This window comes from Peromyscus eremicus, chromosome 3 (assembly GCF_949786415.1).
Source record: "Peromyscus eremicus chromosome 3, PerEre_H2_v1, whole genome shotgun sequence".
Classification (NCBI taxonomy): Eukaryota; Metazoa; Chordata; class Mammalia; order Rodentia; family Cricetidae; genus Peromyscus; species Peromyscus eremicus.
This window is the reverse complement of record NC_081418.1, coordinates 52,151,968-52,171,288: the sequence shown is the minus strand read 5'-3', so window position 1 is coordinate 52,171,288 and position 19,321 is coordinate 52,151,968. Positions and strand designations below refer to the sequence as shown.

Below are 19,321 nucleotides of genomic sequence, written 5' to 3'. Positions count from 1 at the left end.
TTGCAACTTCCATTCCCATAACTTTCTGGGATAATGTTAATTAAGTCTTGAATTATGCTCCACCTGTCATAAAATAGGATTTTTTTTTTTAAGGATTCCTTCTTTATTCTCTCAATGTTGCTCTTATGATGTTTCTTTTTTATTAAGAAACTTTTTATTCATTTTGCATACCAATCACAGATCTCCCTCTCTCCCCCCCTCCCCAGCCCACCACCCATTCCCTCCTACAAGAAGGTAAGGTCTCCCATGGGGAGTCAGCAGAGCCTGGTACATTCAGTAGAGGCAGGTCCAAGCCTCTCCCCCTGCCTCAAGGCTGTGTGAGGTATCCCACCATAGGTATTGGGCTCCAAAAAGCCAGCATAGAATAGGATTCTAAATTTAGATTTGTGACTTTCCAGTGAAATCACTTTTTTGGCACCTGAGACCGTGGGTGTCATTGATGGCTGTGTGTGGCTGCATTTCTGCTGAGCTGCACCTGGCCTGGCTCCAGAGAGTTACACCTAGCCCTAATCCATCCTTTGTTTAATAGATACCTTTTGTTTCTCTAGCCACCCTGTGTGATTCTTGTCTGAGAGTCTCCTAAGGATACAAAGCCTATGAAAAACTTGGTTCTGGAAACCCAGGAAATCTTGGTACCTGAGATACTGAGGAATTTGTAATTGGCATTGTATTTTAGGGAGCTCCTTTCAGGTTGTTTTGAGCAAATGGAAATTAACTAGCTAAACCATAATGGAGAGAAATAAAAATGCCTGAGATGAAGGGAAGGTTCTTCAGTCCTTCCAGGCTTACCCCTGCAGCCATGAAAGGCTAGATTCATTCTTAAGATGGCTCTGAGTCTTCTTTCCACTGACCCGTGTGAACCCACACACCCATGCCACGACAAACAGCAACAGCTGTGGAGGTATAATTATCCATGAGGAAAAAACAAAACAACAAAAAAACAAACAAACAAACAAAAAACAGTCTTATTGCCTGGTCCTGACCCAGTGAGCAACCATGAAGATACTCCTCTTTGTTCTCCTGAGAACTGTTGGTGAGCCTTTCAAATTAATGAATCTGCAAGTGTCAGAATTGCAAGTTTGTATTTTGTGCTGGGAAAATCAACAATGCTCATTGCATGTAAGGGTTGAAAGCAAGAAGCTTAAAAGGCAGAGATGCGAGTGTATAGTACCCATGCTTATTAGAGATGAAATCTCACTTGATAGTGTTATACCCAGTTCTCAAAACTACCAGAGACCACCAAGGAGCCAGTTTCTGATACAAGCACATAAGGGTCCTTTTATTCAGGTTCAACCTGGGCCACCACACAGCAGATGTAAGGAAATGTGGCGGTGGCCACAAGCCCAGGTATAGAATTTTTATAGGGAAAAATCGCAAGGTGGGAATTGGCAACTTGGGTTTGGGTAGAAGGGATATGAGACAAGGCAATTTTTTGAAACTATTGGTCTAGACTTTGGGCGAGAAACCACATTTGAAACCATTGGGTTAGACTTTTGATGGGGAACCACAACCTGCTGAACAGGATTATCTGGACTGCTCAACAGGATTACCTAGATATCTTCAAGGGCCATAAACTGCAGACAGGATGTTTATAGGAGGATACTGCTCTGTATCTGTTCAAGTTGTCATGGCACATTCCTGAGGTCCTTCCTGTACAGCAAGTAGTCTGAGATGGTGGCCCTTTCCCTAAGATGGAGCCTGTAAAATCAAGTCTAGACCTTCACAATGGTGGAAATTCATGGCATCAAGAATTGATTCAGAGAGAAGGCCTCATAAAGAATCAAAAGGTGTTTTGAACTTCCATGTTGATTCCAGGAATTTAGAACAGAAGGGAAAGGATAGTACACACACACACACACACACACACACACACACACACACACACACTTCCACTGACTCCTAGGATGGGGCCCGTGATCATCAAAGCCTAAGTGCCCTGAACACTGAAGGGGGCAGTTATTTACCCAAGAAATCCCAACAGATGAAAATATTTTATTTCTCATTGATAAAAATCTTGGGCTGTGCTTTTAGACAACTTATTAAGTGAGATCTCTCTAATATAAACTCACAAGTCATACAGTTGTGATAAAGAGAGATGAGTGTATTTTTAATACTACTGAATTAATTTTTAATGCTACTAAAATTTTATCATTAAAATTTAATACTTACTTTTCCTATGTAAAACCAGTAAAAATGTAATGAATTTGTATCCTTGTCTAGAAATTTCTTTGCTAAAATTATTTGAAATATTTGATAGGAATTCCAACTACGCCCCCATGGTCATGCATGTCCTGCGGGACACTTAATCCTTTCTGCCTAGTCATTTCTGGGTCATACATCCTACATAACCCAGGCCCCACGGCTGCGTGGTCGCATAATCGCACAGCACAACCACGTGATCTATGCACATGCGTGAAATAGCCACATGGGCCTGTGTGCGCAGCCTCGAACTGGCCCTTAAAAGATGGGCCCCATGTTCCCCCTCCCCCTTCACACACATGTTCTGTCAGCAGGCCTGATCACATCTATCCCTTTCTCCTTGTCTTAATAAAACTCTTGTTAGTGGATTCTGTCATGTTTCATGACTTTTCCTTGCAAGGTAAGAGGACCGCTAAAAACCATCAGTATTGAATAATAGAACTAACATTTTTTAATAAAATGCGTGTGGGGCTGTAAGAAATCTTAATAGATAGCGGGGAAACATGAAAATGCTGAATGACTTGTTGGATGTTAGGATAGTCAGATAATAATTTTAAAAAATCAAGTAGATTTTTTCTCTCATTTGTGTTGGTTGACAAAAAGGTATTGTTTCATTGAGATAAGAATTTTATCCATAGTTTGTTCATACTATCCTGAAACTCACTATAGACCTGTTAGTCTAGAGCTCATATTCTAGAATTCATAAATTGAAAAACAATATGGCTATTTATTCTAGACTCCAAGAAAGAAGTTGATTAAATAAAAAATCAAAACTATGATTTCTTTATAGGACAGAATATTCTCTTATGGATTTTAAAAGTTTCCTTTTTATTAACAAATGGAGGTACCTTTTCCATTTTAACATTTTTATCAACTATTACAAACATACACCAGGAAAACTCCTGGTAGGTTTCATGTGTGTGTGTGTGTGTGTGTGTGTGTGTGTGTGTGTGTGTGTGTGTGTGTGCTGGAGTACTCACCTGTGGATGTGAAGACCAGAGGTCAACTTTGTATATCTTTCTCTGTCATTTTCTACCTTACATTTTTAAGACAAGGTCTCTCACTGAACTTGAAATTTTCTGTTTTCAGCTTAACTGGCCGACCAGTGGGTTCTGGTTATTTTCTCTGTCTCTGGTTGCTCTCCTCCCAACCCAGGATTGGGGCTATAGAGCATGTCACCATTCCTGACTTTTATGAGGATGCTAGAGGGCTGAACTCAGGTTCCTGTGCTTGCACAGCAAATTGTGCCTACTGAGTCATCTCTCCACCCCATACCGCAAAGCTTTCTACATATTTGCATGGAAATCGATAAGGTGTGTCTTTAAATGATTAGATCTTAAGTGGTGGTGGTAAGACATTTTCTAGAGAACATGTGATCTGCATACATTTGTGGTTTTACATATATATATGAGTTATAATGTATGTGTTTGTGAATGCATTATATATATACATATATGTCACAATAGAAAATATTAATCAAACACATCATATATTTCAAAAATACTTGTTCACTCATCATTATATAAGAAGAGTCTGTATTCAAGGTACAGAATAATGAATAATCAAAAAGATTACCTAAAGCCAGTTATATTAGCTACTTTTCTCACTATTGAGACAAAACCAGACAGGAGCCACTTAAGGAAATACTATTTTGGCTCATGTTGAAGAGGGTATAGCCAACTTTGGCAGGGAAGCTGTGTTGGGATAGCTCATAATAGTGGTAGGAGGGTAAGGCAGTGGGCTCTATGATGCTGGCAGTCAGGAAGCAGAGTGCTAGAGCTGATGCTTTCACCTCTCCCTCTTTTGTTCAATCTGGATCCCTACCCCATGAAATGATACCACTCGTGGTTAGAGTGAATCTTCCTTCTGCAGTTAAACCCCCATAGAAATAACCTCACAAACAAGTCATCAATAAAAGTTAACCATCACATTGATAGGTCTTGACTGTGTGGTACAGGAGAGCATTATCATCTCTTTTGTCCTAAGCTTGAAATATAACTTCATGGTGCATGAAATAATATGATAGAACCATGTAACAGAGAGCTCCTCACTTTTCTCTCATACCTTCCTTCCTCACTGAGGAGAATGATGATAGGATTGTTGGGGGCTACACTTGTCAGAAGCATTCTGTCCCCTACCAAGTGTCACTGATTGCTGGATCTCACACATATAGGTGATCGCTCATCACTGACCAATGGGTACTGTCTGCTGCTCACTGTCACCATCTGTAAGTAGCCAATATTCACGTTTTTTATGCTCTAAAATCTCTTTATCCTCTAGGCTTAAATTTCAATTTGGCAAAAGGCAGAGTTATGCTTGATAGAGACTCTTTAGTCATCCCACGGTTTTATTAGGTATGATCTTTATTGTGAACTTTTAATCCTTAAACCCAGCCAACTACAGGTGCATCTCGAAGAACACAACATTCATGAAACTGAAGGTGATGAGCAGTTCATTTGGTGCAGCTAAGATCATCCCCATCCTGATTATAGGTGGACTATTGATAACGACATGATGCTGATTAAGCTGAGGTCACCAGCGACCCTCAACTCTCAAGTGTCTACTGTCCTTCTGCCACAGTCCTGCCCATCAGCTGGTACTGAATGCCTTGTGTCTGGCTGGGGCCTTCTGCAATTTGGATGTAAGTGTTTCTGTGATATATAAACTAGTAAGTGTGAGTACTGAAAGTGAATGGCACCTTAATGACAGCTAGTACAAATTCTCATTCAAAGTATGGTTCTCAGAGGACAGCTTTGAACTTACCATTGGAGAAACACTAGATGAAGTTAAAAAAACTTCCTCCAATGAGCCCATGAGACAGAAAAAAAATGAACTTAGAAAACTGTCAAGGAGTTTGACTGCATCTTGATTACTGATGAGCTAAAAACTATAGAGAAACTAAAGAAAAACTATCTAGAGCTGAGACCATTGGACTCAGTGCTGGCAGAAGCCTCTGGCCTTGAGAGCAGTGCTCACTGATATTAATGTCAGAGGAAGAGTAACCGACAAGTAAAACTATTTAGAAAATCAACCTAAAAATCTCCTCTAAATTATAAATTGTTTTTACACTTTTATTTTTTTATGTCTTATATATGCATGCTCTCTCTCTCTCTCTCTCTCTCTCTCTCTCTCTCTCTCTCTCTCTCTCTCTCTCTCTGTGTGTGTGTGTGTGTGTGTGTGTGTGTGTGTGTGTGTATGTGTACCACATTCATGCCTGGTGCCCTCAGAAGAAGCTTCGAAAATAAAAGAAAGATGTTCTCATGAAAAGTAATAGGTAAAGTAGGAAATGAATGTTGAGTCAGTATGAATAATTTGAATTTCACCCTTAGCCTCTATAAGTCCTTCACTTCTTCAGCGTCCAGATGCTCCTGTCCTGTCAGACTCCAGTTGTCATGAGGCTTATCCAGGTCAAATCACTAACAACATGTTCTGTCTTGGTTTCCTGGAATGGAAAAGACTCTTGCCAGGTGAGTTTTGTGTTGTCTCTGTCATGATGATCCACTTCCCTTACCCACCATATTTCTTCTATGAAACAGAAAAAGGTAAATCTATACCTGGGTCTCAATCTGGAAGGTGAAGGGTCTCAATCTGGAAGGTGAAGAAGGGCTTTGAGAAAAATGTACACTGGTTTTCTCTTTTGATGTAATGATGAATATTATGGGTAAAAAGCCAAAGAGCTGATGCTGGGTAAACTGTAAATCCCACCCCCTTGTGTTGTGGGGTGGAGTCCATATGAAAGAGACAGAGCTTGTGGGTCATATTAGATCTCTGCAGTTTTCACTCTTTTCTGTACCCTCCCATACAACAACTGCAGAAGAAAGAGGTGGACACAAAAACGAACAAAGTAATAGAGATAGGGATACTGAATGGATTGAAAACTGGATTTTTAAGGATAGTCAGTGATTTGTGGAGGATCGGTGGCCTACAAACATATCCTGGGAACATGGAAGAACATCTTGAATCCCATTATTCCTCAAAGGATAACCAAGTCTAAATATCTTATCTTTGTTGTTCAGTTTGACTCTGGCAGCCCTGGTCTGCGGTAGACAAGTCCAGGGTATTGTTTCCTGGGGTGAAGCCTGTGCTTGGGAAGGGAAACCTGGTGTCTACACCAAGGTCTGCAACTACCTGAACTGGATTTATCAGATCATTGCTGAAAACTAAGTGCCTTTAGCTCAGGAGTCACCCTTTGATGGCCTTCCTTCTATCTCTACAATCCATATGGAAATAAAACTTTTTTTCTCTGCTCTAAATCTTTTGAATCTTGATGCTAAAGTAAGAAATTAGGTAAAATGGAGCAATTCAAGTTTAGGTTTTATTCAGTCACTGGTGCAACCTAGTCAAACAATTTCATTATCACCTGCTGTATTCCAGACTCTGTGAGATAGCAGCGAGGCTGAAATAAAGTTGCCTTTAATAAAATTAATATATCAGATTAGCCATGCAATAAAATTCTGGTACCATACACATTGGGTCATAGTATATATAGTATATCATGTGCTCATGACTTTCCAGAAAACACAGAGAATTAAAATCGGTTGCTAAAACTCATTCACATTGTTATTAGGAAAAGCACGGTAAGCCCAGGCTGTCCTTACCCACCCTATGTTTTGTAGAGATACCAGAAACCCAAGCTCAGCATTTAGAAATGTTTGGATTAACAAGATTCTTGCATTTGCCAATCTCACCTACTCTCCTGTTTCTATTCTCTGGGGTCCTCCTGTATTCCAGTGCCCTCTGGGGAGACTCTGTAACCTGTTAACAAAGCCATCTATACAAACCCAGCCTAGGACAAAAATATAAGCCCTGGGAAGCGAGTCTACCACAACAGAGAAGTCTGCAGAGTGTGGGTGTAATACTGGGAGGGTAAGAAGTTCTTGGGTTGTAGAGGGGTTGCCTGGACTTTTCAGGCCTTGCTGGGATGCACACTGTCTTTGATTTGGTTCCTTGGCAGCTCTCCTCCAAAGTGTCACTTTTTCCATGGATCACCATGAAAAAGGTTTGTAGAAGAGGCTCAACACCATATTCCTAGGAATATCAGGCACAAGACAAAGGAAAAGACACAATGGCACCTGAGCAAAAATGCCTTGATTGACTGAGTCAGGTTTAAAGTAGAAAACCAAGCCTGTACAGTAAGGTGCAGGCATAACTAATTAATCAGCTCATACTATTGTGACAAAATTCTTATGGGCTGGAGGTCTTCAACAACACAGAGCTTCATTTCATATTTATGGATGCTGTTAAGTCCTAGATCAAGGTATCCATAAGCATAATTTCTAAGGAAGGCTGCCTTCCTGTTTTTCTACTATATCCATAACCTTATATGGATATAGATGAGAAAAGTGATTCCATTTTGATGGAGACAATTTTCCAGCTTTGTCTCTGGATGATTTATATGAAGACATCACTGCACAACAATCCTATAGTTGGGTTTTTCTTGCCCTTGGCTACTTATATAGACCTGTCCTTATTGTTGATCCCTCATCACGGGGCATTATGAAAGACTGGGAGTCAGAACTGTAATCCTTTCTGCAGTGTTTGGGCAGCCAATGGATGTAAAAGGAGTTGTGTTCAGACTACAGGGAATTCACTGTTATGTTTGACCTCATTTGTTCTGTAGGCCAAAGCTAACATCTTACAAACAGATACTTTCACATGAGTTGCAAATCTGCACTACATGCAAAATAAAACCTAAACTTAAGTGATCAAAGAAAGAGATTCAGTTATCTTAGATTTGAATCAGAAAACATTTTGTAAAACTTTTTCACAAAAAATATCCAGATACTCAAAGAAAACCCTGTTTGTAAAATTCTTTAGTTCTATCAGAAAACTGCAAAGAAAATGGGTGTAGATACCAGTAGACAGTATGTAAGCATGCTGAATATACACAAAAACATATCAGATTCATATGGATATCAAACAATCTATGAGAATATATTAATAATGCATCTATAAACATAGATCTGTGTATTTTTAAATGTCTGGGTCACTCTAGAAATCCTAAAGTTTCTTCTAGACCAAACAATAATTTCACATTTATCAAGTACATTAATGGTTTGAAATACAAATTTAAATAAGATCACTGTAAAATAGAAAAATGATCATAAAACATACTCATTTCTCTTCATAAGACAGACACACAAGAAGTGACAGGATTCTGACTGTTAAGCAATTTAACTAAACACAAAAAAGTAATATAATTAGAGTAGATCAGCTCTCCAAGCAACCCTTTTTCTCATTTCAATACAGAAGATAAAAGTTTCACTTCGGAACCAGCGTCATTGTACATGCAAGAAGTCATGGCACTGGGGAGGGAGGACAAGACTGGAAAGTACCACTTCAAAGCCACTCTGGGCCAAATTCAAGACTCTGTTTCCAAAACAAACAAGAAAACAAAAAGTTTAAAAGTCTTTTTTTTTTTTAATCTGTTCAGTTCCTACAAAAGCTTATAATTTTCACCAGTCACACAAAATCTTCAAGTTTTAATAGTTCTCAAAAACATATTCATAGAGCTAGACATACTGCTCAGTGGTGAAGGGCACTTGCTGCTCTTGAAGGGAACCCACATTGGAGTCCCAGAACTCACAACTCCAGCTCCAGGGCACGTAACACACTCTTCTGACCTCCATGGGCACCCATACATGTGTGACTTTACACAGAGAAAAACATATACATACACCTAAAATAGTGATGATGATACTAATAATTAATAATAATAAACATACATATTCTTTCATGTGTTTTAATCTTTCATAGCTTGTTTAAACTCCTATTTTGTATTCTATTTTTGCTTTCCTGTTATGGGATCATAGTTAATGTAACTTTCTGAGAAGAATCAAATCATATAATTACTTAATGTAATTCCATATCTTCAAGTTACTAAAAAAATTTGAAACGTAGAGGATTTTATTTGTGAATATTATTTCTGTGTGAATTCATTAAATTTATCTCTTCTCAGCAATTCTGAACTGTTCATGGAAAATCTGAGGCATTAAATAAGTCTAGGGGGTCATTATCCAGGTATTTTGTTTGTTTTTCTGGTTCTACTGTTATTAAATAAATCTTTTAAAAAAAAAAACCTACCTGCAAGGTCTTAAGTGATTGTTTTATTTCCATTTTGCCATCCTTACCTAATGTTTTATGCCCTGCAGTTTGCTTTATGATATAGAAATTGTTTCAAACCCGAGGTAAACACAGATATAATTTACAACCGCTATTTGTCAGTTTTCTGTCTTTATGCCTATAATCCACGAGAACTATCTCTGGAACTCCAGACGAATCTCCTGTCTGTCACACCTATCATCAGAGGTGATTACACACAGTAGTCCCCTTTCCTCTCCAATCATCATCCCAGCAGCACCCCTACTGCTACTAAATGCCTGCCATTGTCTATCCTAGAGTCAGCCTGCAAATAGATTTCAAATAGAAGACGGGGGGGTGGGGGGGGGGGGGAGTAATCCTTGAGAGAAAGTAATTTCTCTGTATCATGGCTACCTCTGTGGTAATCTCTGCTGCCCTCTGTCATCCTAAGGATCCCTGTTCAGGCACAGGCAGTCCCTATACCCGCCCATACCCACCATGATATTGGTCTGAATCTTAAAGATTTCAATACTTGCTGGTCTCCAAAGTAATCACCTCTCATGGGCAGAGCATCATCAAAGCTGTGTGGTGAGTTGAGGAAGGCACTCCAGCCTGTGTCTGGTAGACTTTAGATTTCTGGCTCAGCCAAAAGAACAATCACCACTGTCAATTCCAGGCGTTTGATTAGCAAGGTCTGCTAGAATTCTCCTGTTACCTGGAGACTCTTCACTGAGACTCAGGGAGCTGGGCAGGGAATCCCGGTCCTCAAACTCACCCTAACCGAACACTTTCAACCGGTCTGGATTGCTGGATTCACGTGGTAAGCACACTGCACTGATATCCAATAATCTACAGAATTCCTTAATGGAGTTTTTCTGTCACATCAGAGGGCAGGTTCCCCAGGCAAGCCGTGTGTAGGGTGGCGGTTTGGGAAGATGGCGCCAGCTGACACTGGGTTCCGGAGCAGCTTCACGGAGCGCAGGGGAGGATGAAATGGTCTTTCGGCGGTGCCTAATATACACTGCCATCATTATAGCCACATATTGTTGACACATCTCCTTCTAGGTCGTCTCTTTCATCAGCCCAGCTGACTAGTGTGGGGATGTAGGCTCTCCTCTACCAGTCTGCCCTCTTCACCAGAAAGTCTGCTAGGGAGATGATCTTCCCTTCTTACCTGTCTCTTTTGCTGAAGCCATCATGCTATGCAGGTATTTTTAAGGCCACCTCTTTAAATAAGAGCCCTACAACGTTAAATATGGTGATCTAACTAGCTACATTTTTATTAAGCCAACAGTACTAGAGAATGCACCCTATATAAGTTTGCCCAAGTTACACAAACTTTGAAAAGCACCTTTTACATTTCCAATTTATAGACTGTTATTTAAGTCACTTAGGGTTATTTACACCCTGTATGAATAACATTTTTGGTTTTGTGTTTTATCAAGATTTTTGAAAATTTTTCCAGGCCTGTAGCTACTTAGGAAATAAATTCTTACTTTAGAAGATCTTTTATTTTTATTTTACACATATAAATACTTGCAGGCATGTATGCCTGTGCACCATCTGCATGTTTGATGCCCTCAGAGCCTTGACAAGGACTTTGTGTGCCTGGGAAGCAAATCTGGATGCTGTGCAAGAGCAACAAGCACTCTTAAGTGCTGAGCCATCTTTTCAGGCCCAAGAAATCAACTCTCAACGTAGTGTTCATCAAAACATCTTTTCATGTGAAGTCTTTTAAATAATAAATGTATAAACAACTATAACATTGCAGAGTTCTTCGACTTATCTATGACCATATGTATGCAGATCTGGTATCTCAATTTCATTATGTTTTTATTTTTATTTATTAAAATATTTTGCAAAGATTGAGAGGGTTTAGGGAATATGGGTTTAAAACATGCAAAGTGAGCAATGTATGTTCTGTTTTGTACAATACGTACTGCATGTGGACCTTCATAGCACAGCAAAATGGCCATTAAATTGTTTTTGACATTCTGACTTTTGTAAATCCCATTTTTAAAATATTTAAGCCTGGTCTACAACTATGTGCCTTGACTAAGCCAGTCTTTTGCCATAGGAATTGGAAATACAGCTGCACATCAGGGAGTCACCTCTCTGCAGTCACTAACACCGCTGCCTACACTTGTAAGCAGCCTGTCTTAGTGACTTTCGTGATACCGTGATAAAAACACCCGACAAAGCCAGCTCAAGGCAGAATGAGTTTACTTTGGCTCACGGTTCTAGTGTGAATACAGTCCACCCTGGTAGGGAAGGAACACAAGCCCAGGGGTGGTAGATCCCCAGGCAGCAGCAGTCTGGAAGCAGACAGAGAAGAGGAAGTGGAGCCAGGCGAGGAAACCTCCAAGCCCAACCCAGTGGTATGCTTCCACTAGCAACTCCCACCTCCTGAAGGTTGCACAACCTTTACAAATAATGTCACCTCCTGGGTACCAAGCATTCAAACACATAAGCCTAGGGGGAGTATTTCACATTCAAACAGCAACCAGGCTTCAGGCCTTGATTTTTGTCAATGTGGGCGACCTCCAACTTTATACAGTCCGTGATTCTAAATTTCACTACAAATGTAGAAAAGTTAATACATATGGAGTATCTCTATGTAGCTGCAACGCTGATAGTTGTTGGTTTCTTGCTTATTAGATGAAATTATGTGTTCTGAGTATATGTGCCTTCAAAACTGCAAAGCTTTGAAGAATACTTTACCAAATTTTTGTACTCCAAACTAAACTTGGGAGTCGTGCTAGCCTTGTTTAGGCCTGCATTCTTGTGCTCTGAACTGCTTCAAAATAACTATGAATGACCAGGCACTGTGTACTATAAGCAGTACTACTCTAATAATTAAAAGGGTTGGTCACTGAGAGAGTATAACTGTAAACAAATAGAATTCATTCTACCTTATTTATAATTTTTAATCTCTTAAAATGCAAAATGAAATCGAGGTTTGTGTTTTAAATTCCTATTATTGATAAATTATGTCCCTTTTTAAGCTGAAACAAAATTTTAAATGCATTTATAAAGGTATAATAAGAACAACTTGATGGTCTTGACATAATATTTTTTATCATAATTATTATCCTCAACACTGCATGCTGAAACAACAGTATTGTTTTGTCAAGTGCAAAAACTTCCCTCAAAATTTGAACCAAGGTTGCTCTAAGTGTTTTGCCATCCAGTGACAAGGGACAATTAAAACCAAACCATAGGATGTTTTATCAGTGATGTCTTCAGAAAAAAACTGTTCAGAGGAAGGGGGGATGTTGTCATAAAGTGATAACCCATGACCCATGGTGGCACACAGCTGCAATCCCAGCACTCAGGAACCAAAAACAGGACAATTGCACAGACTGGCCCTGAACTTGCTATCAAGTTCCAGGGTGATCTCAAATGCAGTCCCCCCAACAATGAAAAGTAAGGACGAATATAAAGGATCAGAATTATCCTATGTCTTTCTAATGAATGAACCAGCAGGTACACTCTTTGCATTTAATTGTATGCTCTGTGCCTAGAAAATCAACAAAGTATATAACTGTGAAAGAGCTGTTAGTTACGCACCAGAGGTACAGGTTTAGCGCAGCCCTTTGGGCAAAAGTTCACAACAAGAATCTTTATCTGGGAATCCAGAAACATGCAGCTTTGTACTGTGAGCTGAATATAGCTTACTTCCTTTGGAGACAAACAATTTCCACTAGGTTTGCAACTTCCATTCTATAGCTTTCTAGGAAATTGGGAAATGCTTACATGTGGTCCTGCGTTCTCTTTTATCTATCACGGACTGAACTCTGTATCTTTCTTTCTTTCTTTCTTTCTTTCTTTCTTTCTTTCTTTCTTTTTTTTTTTTTTTCACTTTACAGTGAAATCTCTTTTCTGGCACCTATGGCCCTGAGTGTCAATGACAAATCTGGAGGCATAAATAGCTGTGGAAAAAAAGCCTTTATCCTATTGGCCTGTGGAGAACTAGTGAACAGCCATGAAGATCTTCCTCTTCCTAGTTTTCATTGAAGCTACTGGTGAGTCCTTCAAAACAATTCATCAGCAGAGATATACATTGCACATAAACGTGGGCTTTGTGTTCAGAAATCAACATTGGTTGTTGAATATAAGGTCTGAAAGCAAGATGGTTGAAATGTAGAGAAGTTAGTATGTAGCATCTGTGTTTATAAAAGACTAAATTTTTGTCAGAGAGAGTTCATCCAAATTAAGTGTCCAGTATGTGAGGCAAAGAGATGCAGAATGTGTTCTGAACTTCCAGGTAGGCTCTCTAAATTAGAGAAGAAAAGGAAACAGTAGTCCACATAAAAGAAGTGTTGGCCCTTATCTCTAAGGAGTTAATTGTTAAAATTAATCTGTGTTCACTGAAGAGTTTGTGACCATGTGAGCCTGAATTTCCTATAGACTAAAGGGCTGGTCATTTACTAGGAACAAGAGATCTGACCTGGCAAAGACATCTTATGTGTCATAGACAAAACCTTAACCAGTTTTGAGAAAACTGTTAATGAATTCTCATTGGTACAAAGTCTCATATCATTCAACTGTGAGAAAAAAGAGGGAATTGTCTATTTCAGTGTTAGTACTACTAAATTGTATCACTAAACATTTATATTAATTTCTTCCACATTGAACTGGTACAGTTTACTACAACTATCCACAAACTTAAAGACTCCTTTCTCAAAATTAAAAATTTAGATATTAGAAAGCAAAACCAATATTTCATAATTAAAGGCATTCATAGCTACAAGAAATCTCAACAAATATGCAGGTCATAATTCCCAATGTTAAATGCGGTAATAAACAGTAGAGAAGTAACCAGAATAACAAGAAAGATCAGGGAGGGTACTGTGATATTCTGTAAAATGTTCAATAAACACTTTAGGCTAAATCCAAAGAAAATGTGGACAAAATAAAAATTTAAAACAATTGCTTCCTGCAGAGCAAGAATATTCTCAAGTGGTTTCTGCAAACTCCATTTCTATTCCCTCCTAGAAACAGCTAGTCCACACCAACACTTCTGCAATCACTAATAAACATACACAACCAGCAAGTTACTGCATAAGGTTTTAACGTATTTGCATGGATGCTGAGTCTGATACTTTAAAACGATATTTATATCCTAAAAAGTGGCTGTAAGACATTTATTTTCTGAGTCTCTGCTGTGTGTGAATGCCATTATGCGTGTGTGTGTTAAAATATATATGCAAGAATACAAGGTTTATCAAACTTAAAGCAGTATCTAAAGGTGAATGTTTTCTTATATAAGGAGGTTGACATAAAAGACATAATAAGTTACAAAAATATCTACATTGAAATAAATAAAATGTAAAAAAAAAAAAAAGAAAAAAAAAAACAACTACCTACCTAAAGTCCAGCATTTTCTGATTTGATGATGATAGAGAACACTGGCACCTGGTGTAGTCTGCATAAATTTCATGAATGGAATTCCATGACAGATCTGTGTAACAAAGTTTCTGCCTCTTCCCTAACAGCTGCTGTCCCCAGTAATGACAGTGATGACAAGATTATTAGAGGCTATGCATGTGGGAACAACTCTGTCCCCTACCAGGTGTCCCTGAATGCTGGCTACCACTTGTGTGGGGGCTCTCTTGTCAGTGACCAGTGGGTACTGACTGCTGCTCACTGCTATAAGCCGTAAGTATCCAATATTCACACTTCTAAATCTAAGGTCATTTTTTCCCTTAGCCCTACAAAAGAATAAATAAGAATAAGAAAAAGGTAGAGTTATCCTTTTTTTTTTTTTTTTTTTTTTTTTTTTTTTTTTTTTTTTTTTTTTTGGTTTTTTGAGACAGGGTTTCTCTGTGTAGCTTTGATACCTATCCTGGATCTCACCTGCCACTGCCTCCCAAGTGCTGGGATTAAAGTTGTGCGCCACCACTGCCCAGTAGCAGAGTTATCCTTAAATGAGTAAAATAGTTTTTATATTTATCACTTACTTTATGGGAGGCACATGTGGAGGTAAGCCGACAAGTTCGTGAGGTTTTTTTTTTTTTTTTTCTTCCACCATATGAGTCCCAGGAATTAAACTTAGGTCATCAGGCTTAACAGCAAACATCTCTACCTATTGAGCCATTTGCCATCCCACTTGACGGATTAAAAAACAAAAAATCAGAAGCTAAATGTCTTAGTAGTCATAGGAATTTTATGAGTGATGACATATGTTGCCCTTGGATTTTACAGGCATTTTTCTACACAATGACGTAGTTCAAAAACCTGAGACCATATACATAATCTCAATAATTGTATCTCAATTGTGATTATAAAAAATGTCATATGAAGTAATATTATACCATTTTTTATTATAACATGGAAAAGGAGAATTTGTTCTGTGCTCTAAATATTTTCCATCTTTGAGTCCTTCCTTACTTCTCTCTTAAATTTTGTGATCACAACCAGAAGAAAATATTAAGTGCCATTCAGTCTTCTCCAATCCCACGTTCACCCCTGACTGTTCTGTAGGGGACACTCGTCTCTATCTGCTGCCTTGAATTCTAGTGAGATGGTGGGCTCTGAGCCTGCACTGGCAGAGATGCAAAAGGAACTCTGTATGACTGGGAGAGGAGTAACCAGTGCTATCTAAAGTGCAATGAACTAGATTCTTGAATAAGAGGGTGTTTGTGTTTATGTTCATGATTAAAGTTTAGAGGAGGGGGAAGAACTCCAAGATGGATACTTAGAAAACTCTTCATTCTTATAAATACAGCCAACTACAGGTTCGTCTGGGAGAATCAAACATTCATAAAATTGAGGGTAGTGAGCAAATCGTTTATGCATCCAAGATCATCCCCCACCCCAAATACGACAATGACACCACTGATAATGACATCATGCTGATTAAACTGAACTCGCCAGCCACCATCAACTCTCGCGTGTCCACTGTCTCTCTGCCAAACTCCTGTCCAACTTTTGATACTGAGTGCCTTGTGTCAGGCTGGGATGACACAGTGAACGTGGGAAGTAAGTATTACCTAGAGCATAAGTCCCAAATGTGAGAACCCCTAGACATGGAAGGCATGAAAGAGATTACCTGGTCCAAATTCTCATTCAAAGCTTGTTTCCCTAAAGATAATTTTGGACACATGCAGTCTTGGAACATGCTATTCAAAGTTTAAGAGTTTATTTTGCTGAGATCATATAAAAGATAAAAGAAAATTTAATTATTAGAAAGAAGTCAATGAATTTAATTTAAGTATGATTGGTGATAATTATAGCGTTAGATACTGGGATGGTATATAGAACATTACAAGATTCAGTTCAGCCTGGAGAACACAGCTTAAAGAAATGTCTCTGGACTTCAGATCTGTCACCACTAACATTTATGTCAAGAAAGAAGAACTTGTTGGTTAGAAATATTTGGAAAATCTTTCAGGAAAAAAAAAATAATCCTCCAAAATTCTAAGGCCTAGTCAAATTGAAAGACACAGAAAGTGTTGGTATTGTGAGAGAGAAGAGAGGGTGGGAAAGAAACATCATGGGACACTTGAACACTTTTCTGTTTCTGCTCTTCACTCCACAGACAGCTTCTCTTCAGATCTTCAGTGTCTGAATGCCCCGATCCTGTCAGACTCTGTTTGCCACAGTGACTACCCACATCAGATCACAAGAAACATGTTCTGTGTTGGCGTTGTGGAAGAGGGAAAGGATACCTGCCAGGTGTGTTCCTTTCCCTCCCCTGCCAGCCTGTCAGTCTCAGCCCCGTCAACGTATTTCTCCATATGAAATGCAGAAGGCCATAACTCTGTATCTGAGGGGGCGGGGGATATGGCTCAGTGGATAAAGCACTTGCTTCACAGCGACCAGGGCTGAAATTTGGATCCTCAGAATCCACATAAAAGCTGACAGGCATAGCAGCCACCTGTGATGCTGACACTTGGGAGGTAAAGACAGGGGATCTCCGGAACAAGATGAATAGCAGAGTACCAAGAATTCACAAGCTTAAGTGCAACGAGAGACCCTGTCTAGAGAAACAAAAATGGAGCACAGTGAAGGAAGATGTCCAGTATCAACTTCAGACCTCCATCAGACACTCACAACACATGCTTGCCCTTCGCCACACAAGCACAAACACACGTACACACACACACCCCACATATACATACAAAATTAAAATTAAAGTTAAACTTTTTCTGAGGTTGAACCTGAAAGTTGGGGAATAGCTTTAGGATGAACTATAAGTTTTCTATTTGTGATGGGATAGTTAAAATTGGCGGTAAGACTGTCCAGACAATACCCACAGGCAACCTTTTGAAATGTATTGCAGGGAACTTATGTGGAAATGCAGAGCTGATGAGGCAACCTTAAATCTCTCCAGTCTTCACCTTTTATAGCCTCTACAGGACTGTGACAGAAAGAAGTAGCACCATTAAAAAAAAAATAAGTGTATTAGGGATATAGTAAGGATACTGCGTGCTGGATTTCCGGAAGTAGAGTGGGTATCACTTGAAGGACTTGAGAAATAGCCCCAGGATAATAATGGACTGCATCCAACCTCATTCTGTCATCTGGGTATCAACAAGAACACTGATTATCTTTTTCTTCTTGTTCAGTATGATTCTGGTGGCCCCGTGGTCTGCAATAGAGAACTCCAAGGTGTTGTCTCCTGGGGCGCTAATTGTGGTGAGAAAGGGAAACCTGGTGTATCCACCAAAGTGTGCAACTACCTGGAATGGATTCAACGGACCATTGAGGCCAATTAAGTATCTTTCCTGAGCCACCCTTTCACAGTCAGCTTCACTTTGCTACTGCGCCCGAGATGGGTGTGGAAATAAAAACATTGTATTCTGCCGTATATTTGTCTACGGATTGTCTTTGGTAATGATGAACTTTCTCTTCAAACTTGCTGAGAGAAGGATGTCATCTTCAGTGATGCGGCCACTGATAAACCCCCCAGACTCCAGGAAATAAGTTCCTATGATGGCAATAACCATCACTAAACTCAATGAGTTTTTTTAAAAAGGCACCAACATAAGCAAGTTTTTTATTATTTAAGAAGGCCTTCATCAGGATAGGAGAATAAAAAGAGGTAATGTGGGGGCTGGAGAGATGACTCAGTGGTTAAAAACACCAGCTGCTCTTTCAGAGGACCGGGGTTCAATTCCCAGTGTCCACATGGCAGCTCCCAACTGTCTGTAATTCCTCTTTCAGGGGATCTGACACTCTCGCACAGACATACATACAGGCAAAACACTGATGTACATAAAATACAAATAAATAATTTTTAAAAAGGTAATGGGGATGAAAACTCAGAATCCTATTATACAGGCTAAACAAGTTATATTCAAGAATGTGTATCTTTAAACGTGTACACATATGCATACAATAACAATTAGCAAAAAGAGAAACCACGAACTTGAAGGAGAGTGATGAATGGTATATGGAAGAGTTTGGAGGGAGGAAAGGAAAAAGAGAAATTAGTATATTATAATCTCAAAAACTAGAAAAACTACATAAAAACAGTATACATGTGTATAAAATTGTCAAAGAATAAAAACAGGTCAAAAGGAAAAAAATGAAAAATGAGAAGGTGAGCAGATGTTGAACTATTATGGAATTTGAAGGTTTCTTTCATCATTTATTCAACCGAATCAATAAAAACTCACTGATTGCTTGACATATGGGAGACTCTATGAAACCTTACTGTTATGAAAATGAATAAGGTTACTGTTTCCATTACATTTTAAAGAAATAATAAGGTGTTTCTTAATACATCAGGGAAATGTTGCTACAATGAACATCCCTGCCACATAGCATGAGTTATAGAACTCAATGACACTGAAACGCAAAGTTAAATAATCAGTTGCCCAAAGTCATTGGAATAATTCACAGCGAAGACAGAACAAAGCCCAGAATGTCCTTGTTCCCAAAGCATCAGGGCTTCCGTGACAGGGTGCTGCCATTTCTTCTTCTTTTATCAGTTTTTCTCTGTTTTCCTAAGCTCCACCCACCAGTATGTTCCCATTCTCCAAAATCTTGTTTTCCAAGGGTGTATTACTACTTGCCAGTGTTTCTATGTTGG

At 39.0% G+C, this 19,321-nt stretch overlaps 1 protein-coding gene and 1 pseudogene across 2 annotated transcripts; both read left to right on the top strand.

Moving 5' to 3' along the window:
• Positions 1 to 996: 996 nt before the first annotated feature.
• On the top strand, positions 997 to 6,363 carry LOC131906252 (trypsin V-A-like; annotated as a pseudogene).
• Positions 6,364 to 9,969: 3,606 nt separating this feature from the next.
• LOC131906826 (cationic trypsin-3-like) lies at positions 9,970 to 18,094 on the top strand. 2 transcript variants are annotated; one of them, XM_059257629.1, is made up of 7 exons: positions 9,972 to 10,099; positions 10,345 to 10,487; positions 13,149 to 13,304; positions 14,778 to 14,940; positions 16,010 to 16,263; positions 16,823 to 16,959; positions 17,853 to 18,094. In XM_059257629.1, exons 3-7 carry the CDS (start codon positions 13,265 to 13,267, stop codon positions 18,000 to 18,002), a joined length of 744 nt encoding a protein of 247 aa, XP_059113612.1. In that variant the 5' UTR covers positions 9,972 to 10,099; positions 10,345 to 10,487; positions 13,149 to 13,264; the 3' UTR covers positions 18,003 to 18,094. The 2 variants fall into 2 exon arrangements, with proteins under 2 accessions (XP_059113613.1, XP_059113612.1); XM_059257630.1 differs by lacking the exon at positions 10,345 to 10,487 and having other exon boundaries at positions 9,970 to 10,099.
• Positions 18,095 to 19,321: the final 1,227 nt, after the last annotated feature.